General features: G+C 42.2%; 1 protein-coding gene across 1 annotated transcript in view; it reads right to left on the bottom strand.

The window, feature by feature from the left end:
• Positions 1-12367, bottom strand: part of Enpp6 (ectonucleotide pyrophosphatase/phosphodiesterase 6) — a 112828-nt gene that overhangs the window by 37132 nt on the left and 63329 nt on the right. The window contains exon 3 of the mRNA XM_031342886.1: positions 8769-8880. Coding sequence (XP_031198746.1) covers positions 8769-8880 — 112 coding nt within the window. The remainder of the gene's footprint in view (positions 1-8768; positions 8881-12367) is intronic.

Raw genomic sequence — 12367 nt, 5'->3', positions numbered from 1 at the left:
AAAAAAACCAAAAAAACAAAACAACAAAAAAACCCAAAAAACCAAAAAAACAAAAACAAAAAAACAACAAAAAAAAAACCCCAAGTACCCTAAATGGGCTATTGACACTGTATTGCACCACTACCACCACCATCATCATCATCATCATTGACAGAGCTTCATGTATTCCAGGCTGCCTTTGAATCATATAGACAAAGATAACCTTGAACTTTAGATCCTCCTGCCTCCAGTTCTTCCAAGTTCTGGAATTTCAGCTGGTTAACTGGATTTATGTGGTTTTGGGTATCAAGCTTGGAGCTACATGCATGCTAGATAAGCTCCAGAATTCAAGAGTTTTAAACATTTGCCAGTATGAGAAGAGGAAGCCAGGATTTAAGCCCAGGTCCCTAGAACATGACCACTGTTATTGCTAAGAGTCAACTCAACAGCCTATGGCAAAGGGGGTCCATCTCACTCAGCTCTAGTGACCTTTGGAAATCTTTGCTCTGTTATATGACTTACACTAATGCCCAGAAGCTAGCTGCAAGAAAGGGCACTAGGAGACATCCTCATTGTCACCTAGATACTCTGTGTCTATGGGTTGACTGTTTCCAGGCCTGGAGCTTTAGGGACAAGAGTCCTCACAGAAGGACATTTACAGATTTGCACATGAAAAAGCAGACTTCAGAGGGCTCTAGAAGTCTCTCACTCTCTGGCCAATCTCTGAGACAGAGTTGGAACTTGGAAATGTAAACTAGGCCTTTGAATGTCCATCCACATCTCCTCCGTCTTCTTTACTAGGGAAGAGACTCCAGAGAAGTCTCTGCCTGGCATCCTCCTTCTTTGTGGCCACATACATGTTAGTGAGAGCCTCATGTTCTACTGAGCACTTGGGTGTACATCATTTACAGCCCTGAGAAAACTCTGGTTTTGAGCGAAGTGAAACTGTTAGTCAAATGTTCTTTTCTCTTTTTAGAACAAAACAAATTGACCCTTCATTAATAAGCCATGTTACCACACTCCTCCACAGTATGGTTTGGGTTATGTTAGTATTTGGATTTTTCTCACAAATGCTATTATTCGTACACCCTAATGTGAGAATGACTAATTCAAACTGCCTCTGCATCTACATCTATACATGGTCAGGTACAAAAGGTCCCTCTAGGGCCCCACAAGTGTGTAGGTGGTGGGAAGAAGTTAGTAATAGGTAATATGATTTCATCCATATGCTGAAAAAGTTGCTCATGGTCCATGGTAGGGCTCCGGGCTCTTCCTCCCTCACTACATCTGAACACAATGGAACTGTCCATAAAAGCTGTCCTGCAGATAAGCCTCCACATTTATCTGCTTTATGTACTGGCATCTCAGGCACTCCAGATGTGCATCTTAGGCATTCCAGATGTGCTGGTTCACTCACTATATCATCTGTTTAGGAGTCCACACTTCCAGCACAGACCCTACATGTGTTGGAAAAACCCCACTTAATACATTGGTGACTCACTAAAGTGAGGTTTACTGTGGCATTGGAGTTTAATAAAATACACCCAGGTCTCTTGATTTTAACTCATTGTATTGCGGTGTATTTGTAGTGCACTGTAGTGCAGGCTGGTTTCTCCAAGGCTGTTTATCACATTTGAAAATCTCTATGTGGTCAGAAAGCTGGAAAGTGTCACAATTTACCTGATGGCATTGTTTCAGGAAGCTGTCAACCTCAGATGCCAGGAACACTTGATTTGGGATGCTTGTATTACGGGGAGTACACATGTGAGAGCTTTCTGGGTTAAGATTTCATTGATTCATTAGGGACTGAAGTCTCCCAGGGCTGACGGCTCTTGCCTGTTTGGAGTTTAGCAGATAAATTCTTGGTAGCCAGCTGTTTCCGATGTGGGTCTGGTCTTTATCACAGGTCAGCTCATTTGTAATAGGGTTGGGTGAGGTGGATTGCGTGTCTGCTATTGGCCATTTGCAGCTTTGAGGTTTAGGAATCATGCCAGAAGGACATGTGGCTATCAAACCTAGTTCCCAGAAAGCTGCAGGGGGCCTCCAACCCCAGGGTTTCACGGACACCCAAGTCTCCTATCACCTTATAATTCTGTCTAGATTACTTTGCAATATAAAAAGTTCATAATGTCGTATCCATTTTTCTTACCTAAGTATGTTGGGAAGAGGGAAGAACTGGGCAGAGGGAAATGGAAGCAAGTTAAAGATATGGTTTTAGTTCTTGACTGTTAACAAAGATGATTTAATGTTTAAAAAGAAGGCCCCTTGATATGACAGTGTGTCCCTTCAGTATCATGTTGGGGCACTGTCCCATCCACTAGCTTAAAAGTCAAGACTTCATTCATGCTTATCATTCAGATTTGTGCAAACCTAGCTGGAAACCTATAAGATAAAATTTAAATTTTTTGATGATGGGCTGGGCACCTGAAATTATAGGTTTTATCATTCTCAGTGTTATGGATATTTCTACACATAACAATATCCATATCTCTTCATTCTTCAGCATCTTTTGTGTTCAGTTATGCATTTCTCATATCCTCCTCATTACCTTGATATTCTCATGCCATCAGTAGTAAGTTGATTTGAATCTTGCCATAAGTCTTGTGATGGTTTGTATATGCATGACCCAGAGATTAGCAGGTGTGGCAGGATTAGAAGGGGTGGCCCTGTTGGAGTAGGTGTGTCACTGTGGGTGTGGGTCATAAGTCTCTCACCCTAGCTGCCTGGAAGTCAGTATTCTGCTAGCAGTCTTCAGATGAAGATGTAGAATTCTCAGCTCCTCCTGCCCCATGCCTACCTGGATGCTGCCATGCTCCTGCCTTGATGATAATGGACTGAACCTCCGAACTGTAAGCCAGCCCCAATTAAATGTTCTTTTTAAGAGTTGCTTTGGTCATGGTGTCTGTTTACAGCAAGAACACCCTAAGCAAGTCTTATAAATGGGATGAGAATGTGGTAGTTTGTGAAAATTACCTTGGGCACAAGTGTGGTCTCAGATTCTGGCTTCCCTTCTCAATAATGATATCTCAGGTGAATGGGAAAATTATCTCTAGTCCTCCATTTCTCTGTCTGGGAAACTGACCTGCAGTGACTTGAATGGTAAATGTGTCCTGTAGTCTTATGTATTTGAACACATGGCACCCAGCTGATGGTGATGTTTAGGGACGTCTAGGTGGTATGGCCTTGCTAGGGAAAGTGTGTCACCAGCGATGGGTTTTAAGAGTAAAAATCCTCCCCTATTTTCAGTTCACTCTCTCTGCTCTGTGGTAGTGGTTGCAATATGCACTCTTAGCTTGCAGGTCTCTACTCCAGCCACCATGCCTGCTGTCTGCTGCTGTGCAGTGTCTGTCATTATGGACTCTAACTGTATAAAACCATAAGTCACATAAATTCTTTGTTCTATACGTTGCCTTGGTCATGGTGTTTTATTACACAATAGAAAAGCAACTAATACACTGCCACTTGGGTGCTGAATGAGCTGCTGGTGCAGTGTTGGACACAGAGAAGGAAAGAAGGACACAAGGAAGGAAGGAAGGGAGGGAGGAGGAAAGGAAGGAAGGAAGAAGGAATGCCTTCCTCCAGTTGTTCCTGAGTATGTAGGTTGAGCAGGTAGCAGAGTTTCATCCCTATGGAGGAGGAGCAAAGCTTCTCTACTCCTCTTAGCCTGTCTATAGAGAAGAGGAACCCAGCTAAGATGCGTGATCTGTCTTCCTTTGCCAGGTGGAAGGAATTATCTTGCCATCCATCCGTTCCTTTACTAACTTCAACACTGACTGGTGTTCTGAGATTTGAGATGGCCAAAGGAACTCCCCCGGAGCTGTATGCAGTGGTTCAGAGGTCAACCAAAGTTCTTAGCTGGTGTCCCCTGCTGCTGTCACCCAGAGCTCTCTTTCTTTGCTTTTCTGTGCTATTTGTTGGTGTGCTGTTGTTATTTTCCACTCTGGGCATTAACCTTGGACTCCATTCATGAAGAATGGCAGGTACTTCATCATTAAGATTCCTTACTTACCAAAGTACTTAAGTAGTGGCCTTGAGCTCTCCCTGTGGCCCGGACAGAACTTGAACCTTTGAGCCTTCTGTCTTAGCATAGTTGGGATTATGGTCTTGTACTACCAGGCCTGGATTCCAGAGCCCCATTGAACAGGTTACATGTGTTTCATGTACAGTCTGCTTGGCACCATGTTGGAAGCAGTTACTACTCCCTCCATGCAGGCAGGGATGCCTGGTTACCTCTTGATCCCTCTTGTCCTACTCCACAAATTATTCTTTAGTTGGTCTTTAGCACCAGATACTTTTTTTTTTTAACTCACTGAACCATGAGCCTCCTACAAACAGAATTTCCAAGATGACAAATCAAGTGATATGGACCATGAACTGTCTTGGGTTTTGGAAGCAGGAGTGGCACTGTCTGCAGGGGCCCTGCCTGCCGAGTCTTTATGTGTAGTGACAGGGCTCAGAAAGCACCAGTGGGGCTGGCTGCTGCTAGAGACATAAAACTGAATCCCCCCTTGTCTTAGTTACTGGTATATTGCTGTGAGGAGATACCATGACCAAGGCAACTTATCACAGAGAGTATTTATTGGGGAGGGGGGTTGCTTACAGTTTCCGTGGGTTAGTTTATGACCATCATGGCAGGGAGCATGGCAGCAGACAGGTAGGCAGGCAGGCATGACACTTGAGCAGTAACTAAGAGCTTATATCTTACCAATAGGCAATAGGCAGAAAGAGAGAAACAAAGAGACAGAGACAGAGAGACAGAGAGATGTAGGTGGCATGGACTTTTAAACTTCAAAGTCCACCCACAGTCACATACCTCTACCAACAAGGACATACCTCCCAATTCTTCCCCAAAACAATTCGCCCAACTGGGGACCAAACATTCAAATACATAAGCTTATGAGGACATTCTCATTCAAAGCACTACCCTTCCCTAACCTGCACAAGCCCCAGCCCAATGATGATGGTCCCAGAGAGGATGATGCTTAACCTCCTCTACCTGTCTGGTTCTTCTTTCAAAGCATCTCGGAGATGTGATATGAACTGGGTTGTAGGATTAGGAAGACACATTTTTCAGTCACTTCACACATAGCTAAGGCCCTGGAAGGCCATCCCACCTCAGCCTCTTCCAGAAGAGCCTGCATACTGACTTTATCCTCAGCGCTTGTGAAGTCAACAGAAGGTAGTTAACCTTCAAGACTCAGAGATGCCTTTGTGAGATGGTGTCATAGTTAAATTTTGTCAGCTTGATACAGACTTAGACATAGCTGTTTAGAGCGAAGCTGAGTTGAAGAGATCAGCTTGGTCGATAGTCATGTCTGTGAGTCATTTTCTGGAGTGCTGATTGATGTAGGAAGGCCCACTATGGGTGGGACCAAACCTGGCATGTTGGCCTGGACTGTACAACAAAAAGGTAGCCAAGCAAGCCAAGAAAACAAACCAGTAAGCCATGTTCCTCTATAGTCTCTGCTTCAGTTCCTACCTCCAAGATGATGTTTGAGTTCCTGCCTAGACTTCTCACGATGATGGACTGATTATAATGGTAGACTACAACAAACTTTTCATCCTCAAGTTGCTTCTGTTCCTAAGGTTTAGAACAGCAACAGAAAATCAAACCAGGACAGATGGGGAGAACATCTACATAACATAGTAGAAAAAGAGGAAAATAGGTTAATGTGAATAAAGCCTTTCAGCCGGGCGTGGTGGCGTACGCCTGTAGTCCCAGTAGCTTCGGAGGCTGGGGCAGGATTGTGCATGAGTTTAAGGCCAACATCCCAGGTGAATAGAGCCTTTTGTCTCAGTGCTGTTGATATTAAAAATGTCAACTTTCATCTCTGTCTTTCTTCTTTGCGATAGGAAAAAAAAATCATCTAAATTCAAAAGTAGCATCTTGCAGGGATATGGGTAGCAGTAAATGGCAATGCCCAGATTAAACACACATGCTGCCTTATCTCCTCTTGCCCAGACAAGCGAAGCTTCTTGACTTGCCTGGACTGCTGCTGAAATGTCCCTTGGCAAGACTGTGTTCAAGGTCTAAATGATCTCTCTTAAGCTCTGTCATATCTATTCCATGTCCCATTCTCTCTGGAGGATGGTCAAACTATGTGGACAATACATATTCAGAGCAGTGCGTGTGCGTGTGTGCGTGTGTGTCTGTGTGTGTGTGTGTGTGAACACTTATGTGTGGAAATTTCCAAATGCTCTTCAAATAATAATTAGAAATCAGAAATAGAGCTGAACCAAAAGAACTCTAGTGTCTGAACTTGCTGCACCAGACAGGGCTATCTGATGGGAAGCTAAATTACTCCACAGTGTTGCCTAAACACACCTACCACAAGAATTCGATTCCTTTGCACCACATACACAAATTCATGCACAGGCTCTTACATGCAGAGTGATCGTGATTGATCTAGATTGTTCTAATCTGGCTAAGACTGTCAACCACTTCATTCCTGAAGACAACAGATTTGATTTTTGTATGAGTAAAAGCATTGACTCACAAGCATTAATCTCTAGTCTGATTTCTAAGAAGGAAGTGAAAGAAGGTTGAAGAAAGGGCCTGTTTTTGTTTGTTTGTTCATTTGTTTGTTTTTCTTCCCACTGCCTTCTTCAGACAGTGGCGTCAGGTCTTCCCGTTCTCACTCCAATACTCCCTAGCTTAATGATGATGAGTAGGGGTCGGCATCTCCATTCTTTGTCACTTCATAAAGAGAAAGGACCTAGATTATGTTAGAAATGATCTTTCTACCTCCATGTAAAGAAGTTGTTTTCAGCTGCTCTGTTAACTTGGCCAGTACGGAGACTCCTCACAACAATTGCATTAGTTTTACCCAATCCTGCCAGGTCTATACTGTCAAAATCCAGAGGCTTCATCTAGGTTGCAGACTTTGTGAGTAACAGTCCGTGGAGTTCAAGGACATGCACCTAGCATTCCTACCCAATGAATGGACTTGAATTGGGAAAGTAGAGCACCAGACCATACCACATGAACACCTATCTTGAGGCCAACTCCACGGAGTTGCAGTTCATTGTGGCCTTTTCTTTCTAGAGGAACCTTCACACACACACAAATACACACACACACACACACACACACACACACACACACACACACACACCACTACCACCAAGACAATAGCAACAATCAGAAAATCTTCCCCATCTCCCCGTTTCTGAGATAAAGACGCATCTCCCTGGAGTCCGATTATCTTGTGGTATTCCTTGACCAAGAAAAGCAAAAGGAAAAAAATAACCCACATGTTTTCTCTCAGCGATAGAGAGCCCCATTTTTAATTCCTCTAGCCTTCTGGTGGAAGTTAGCTAATAAAAATAAGAATGTCTGATTAAATTGGCCACCACTGGTCTGGAGTTTACATGGCACTCTCTGCTATTTTACCTGTGACCGCTGAGTTGGATACAGAGTCCATTCAATCTCAAACACATGGTAAATGTGAGATATGTATACATACACTGATAAGCATGCTGTTGGGACACTTGGAGGTGTTTATGTGACACTGTAATCCAAATGCTTGTACTACTCTTGGCAGTGGGGTATAGTGATGGCTAGCATCTGGGTGAGGTTGGAAGTAGCACTGAGAAGGCACAGAGCAATTCTGAAGCCCCAGCCCTGTTCAGCAGCCACGCGTGCTGTGCAAGTCTGCTTTGCATTAACCAGACAGCAACACAGTATACTAGCTCTGTAAGCACATAGTTCCCTAGCCCTTGTGGGCAAGAAAGAAAGGAAGCAAGAAAGAAAGCAAGAGAGAGAGAGAGAGAGAGAGAAAGGAAAAAATGAGGTAGCAGCCAGCATCGTATAACACATACAATGTATAAAAGCAGGTAAAGGGCATTTGCTCAAAAGTTCACTTTCCCCAGACTGTGACCCTTCTAAATACTACCAGAAACAAAATACAACAAATTAGTTTTTTCTTTTAACTTTTTAAAAAAGGTTTATTTATTATATGTAAGTACACTGTAGCTGTCTTCAGACACACCAGAAGAAGGCATCAGATCTCATTACAGATGGTTGTGAGCCACCATGTGGTTGCTGGGATTTGAACTCAGGACCTCTGGAAGAGCAGTCAGCGCTCTTAACTGCTCAGTCCATCTCTCCAGCCCTAGTTTTTTCTTAATTTTTAATATTGTAAAGCCATTTTCTCTTTAGCATGTCAATTGTGCTAAACCATTATGTGACCCCCATTTGAAAGACTTCATGCAGGTAGCAGGGTCTCCAAATCAGCATGGGATGGGGTCCTGCTCTTTCCTTTGATAATCTTGGATGAATAGTAACCACTCTCAAGGTTGGGGCAGAAAAGGAAGTGAAGTATTAGTCATCAGTCATCTCTGGAGGTAATCTCACCCAACTGCTCATCCCTGTACCTGAGGCAATCCTAGAATCCAATACCTAATTGATCACCGGTGTGAAAGACAGTCTTAATCACAGGCAGTCACTGCTGTTGGTGCCAGTGATTTGTGCACTGAGTTTAGGATGTTTCACACTCTGTACCATTTGTCCACGTGCCAGGGGACAAGGCCAACCTAGTCTACAGATCAAGTTCCAGGACAGCCAGGGCTACAGAGAGAAACATGGTCTCAAAAAACCAAAACAAAGCAAGAGACTTTGCTGCTGCTCTTTACAGAGTTTGGTCCACAGAACCTATGTCAGGTGACTCACAGCTGCCTACAACTCCAGTTACATAGGACCTAACTCACACACACACACACACACACATACACAATTTCTTTAAAAACAAGGAATAACAATGTTTTGGCTAGAAATTTGGGACACTTACTTTAATGAGTCGAGAGCATCGCTAACTGCATTCGCAAAGTTAATATCCGTTGGGACATTTTTATATTCTAGGCAGTAAGTCGGTCTGACACCAAGAATCTCAACTTCACAGCCTAACAAGAAAAAAATAGAAAATAGTTATTGTCTCCAATACTTGGAGTAGGGCTAAGCGCCTATTCCATAAAACACACATCAGTCAAAATATTTTTGTACCTTTTCATAAACTAGTTTATTTTAGTAGTAGTATATTTAATTATAATTCTGCTTCACTGAAGTAGTATCTTAAATGCCATTCCAGTGTAATTTTGGAGTCTCATGACAGAAACTGCCCCAAAGAAACAATATAAACATTAATTGTATACCAAAATATCTTATTTTTCTGTAGCTTTTCAATAAATATCATCTTCTAGTCTAATGTTCCCTTGCCTAGTCAAGAGACATGTGTTGGGTAGTATCTTGCATCCAGGGAATTATAAAGCAAATATTCCACTACCCTGTGATAAAGAACAACTGGACTTCAGAGTTCTAGCAGCAAGCCATTTCACTGAGTTAAAGAGAGGGCTTTGAGCCAACCTTCCCTCTCCCAAATATAAAAGAGTCAAAAACTTGGTGTGAATCTGCTCAAGTTTTCTACTGCAGACTCTCAGACAAGCAGAAGTAGTTGTCCTGGAGGAAGAGACACTTAGTCAGAATATGTGAACATAGAGCTGCGGAGGGGTGAACCAGTCTCTGTTTACATTTGTTGAGCAAATATTCATTGGCATTTCCTATGAACTGTTCAGGCTGAGGAAACAAAAATGAATCAGTCAGCTTCTCCTCTTCAGAGCAGTCCAGAGGCTTATGGGAAAGAGGGAAGCTTGTGCTGTGCGAAGTGTGTCTGGTGTGTGGTGCCCACTTCCTAGGGGATAGAGGGATTCAGTGAGGAGCAGAATTTTCCTCCTGACAGTCTTGCTTGCATCCTTGTCCATGACACAGTGTAAAAGACACAACCCAGGCTATGGGGGATAAAGGGAGGAGTTGGGGTAGGGTAGGGTATGAAGACAAAGACATCAGTGTGAGCTATAAAGTTCAGAGAACTTCTAAACAATGAAAACCATGAAATGCCAGATCAAGAGACTCCGGGAGACCAGATGTGGCTCTTGCTTACAGCTCAGGGAAAATGGCTTCTAAGTGGATGTGAGTAAGAGTGGGGGACATAAAATGGGGGGGGGGTCCACCAGGAAGCAGGTAGTCAGGTGTGACCCTCCTCCAGCTGAGGGCTGGGTCTGTCAGACCCTGCTTTGCCACAAATAGCCACGTCTTTCTCTAAGCGTCTGCTAATAGCCACGCCTCTCTCCAAGTTCCTGTTACACTGGAAGTTCCGCCTCCAGAAACTGAAGATGAAGCTGCTGATTGGGCCAAGAGTTGATGATGGACTTGGGGGAGGGGTTTTGCTTTACCTACCTACCTGTTGGTAATAAGGAGAGATAATAAAGATGGCGGACTGAAAGCGCACCATGTGTCTGTCTCATTTTTTCAACCCCCTTCCCGCATTCCGGTACCCTTAATTTTTCAGGCCCTGACTCCCATTCCAGATGACCCATTCGTATGTGTGGCTGCAGGCGGCTACAGTCAGGCACTTTTGATCACATCTACTGGGTGGTTCCAGTTAATGCAAAATATAGCAGAGGGACTCCTAGGGAGACTAGCTCATTAGCATAAAAGATATGGACATGCAAAAGGGGTGCTGCATGAATCACTACTAAATCACTAAAAGAGAAAGAAAGCATCAATTTTTTTAAAATCAAATTTTTTAAAATCAAAATGCCTAAAAAGGAATTGGGATTCAAGAGACAAAACCAAGCATTTTAGTTTTAAAACAACCATATGAAAAGCCAGAAGCCATGACTCCACATAGACAGTTATGTGTATAGATCACTGCTTACCTGTTATGTATATGCACACACAGAGGAACTTGGTAGTGTACTAGAAGACTTTGATGTTCATGGAACTTAGTTTGAGATATAATGAATATTCTGCCTGATGACTTGTAACTACAATCCTAGTACTTGGAAGGCTGAAGCACGAAGATCAGGAGTTAAATCAAGTCTTATCTATTGGCTACACCATGTTAGCACCTATCCCGAATTACATGAAGTCCTGTATCAAAGACCTAAACAACAAACAAAGTGAATAAGCTATATGGAGAATTTGGGGGTTACTATCATTGGTGTGAATTCAATAGATTTGAATTTCTTATCTTGTGAGCATCAGATGTGAATTTTTAAACACAATTGTTAGGCAAACTGAGTATATTCTGATCCATAAATAAAACCTCAATAGTTTCCAAAAAGCAGAGAAGCTTCAAGCACGATTACTACAATCTGACCACAGGTAATAACATTAGGAATTTAATCATAATCGTTAACTAAAAATAAACCTAACCACTTACAAATTTGAAAGAAAACTGTTATGTAAATTGATGCACAGGGGAAATGAAAACTTCATTGACAGGCTAGTTATTAACAACAGTGAAAATTCTATACTTCACAACTTCAAGGAACACGTTTTAGGCCAGGAGAAATTCAAAAATGTTTCTCTCCCTGCTGTGATTTATTGCTCTTAACACACTTGTCATCAAATACAAAATAGAAGCAAATACATTTAGAAATCGAGAGGTATGACCAAGAGTATGCTCTGTATGACAGTGCTTTAAAAAACTTTTTGAAGAGCCGAGAGATAGATTAGCAAATAAAGTACTGGCCACACAAGAATGGAGACCAGAGTTCAAATCCCTAGCACCTATATAACTAACAGATTAGTATGACAGTCTGCCTTTAATTCCAGTAATCAGAAGTGGAGAGCAGGTAGCCCTGGATCAAGCTGGCTAGCTTTTCTAACCATACTGGTGAGATTTTGATCCAACTGAAAGACCTTGCCTCAAAGAATAAAGTGGAGAGTCATTACAGTAGACTCCTGAGGTTGGTCTCCAGCTTCCAGATATACACATGCACACATGTGTGAACATGTTACACACATGCACATCACACATACATGTTCACTTATAAAAACATTTTGCTCTATAACATACTACAGTGACACGCATGTTCACAGTAGAAACAAAAGTATCACCAAATTGTGAGTAAATACACATGAATACTTATTTCATTCTATTGTAATCTATCCCACAACTGTTTTGATAGTTGATAAACAAACCATGAGTGTCCATTAGTGTCTACTATGGGTCATGACTTGTGTTAGAACAATGCTTATAACAGCACCCTCTTACCATTGAGGATAGCAGACCTCTATAGATACCAGAAACTACAGAGAACATAGAAACTCATTGTGGAAACACATAAACCATATCAGTCAGCAATGGGCCACATATATGAAATGAAGTTGCCTAGTAATGTTGTAGCCACATTAGTATGTGTTAATATAGTCCATGATGCTCAAACAATGAAGGGCTTGCCTAACATCACATTCCTCAAGACACATTCTGTTTTCTATTGTACTATAGATAGATTAGATAAATGGATAGATAGATAGATAGATAGATAGATAGATAGATGATAGAATAGAGAATATACCTAGATAGATGATAGGATATATTATATA

The sequence above is a fragment of the Mastomys coucha genome, unplaced genomic scaffold, assembly GCF_008632895.1.
Source record: "Mastomys coucha isolate ucsf_1 unplaced genomic scaffold, UCSF_Mcou_1 pScaffold22, whole genome shotgun sequence".
In the NCBI taxonomy this organism is placed as follows: domain Eukaryota; kingdom Metazoa; phylum Chordata; class Mammalia; order Rodentia; family Muridae; genus Mastomys; species Mastomys coucha.
Note: the sequence above shows the minus strand (reverse complement) of the source record. Positions and strands in the feature narration are given on the sequence as shown.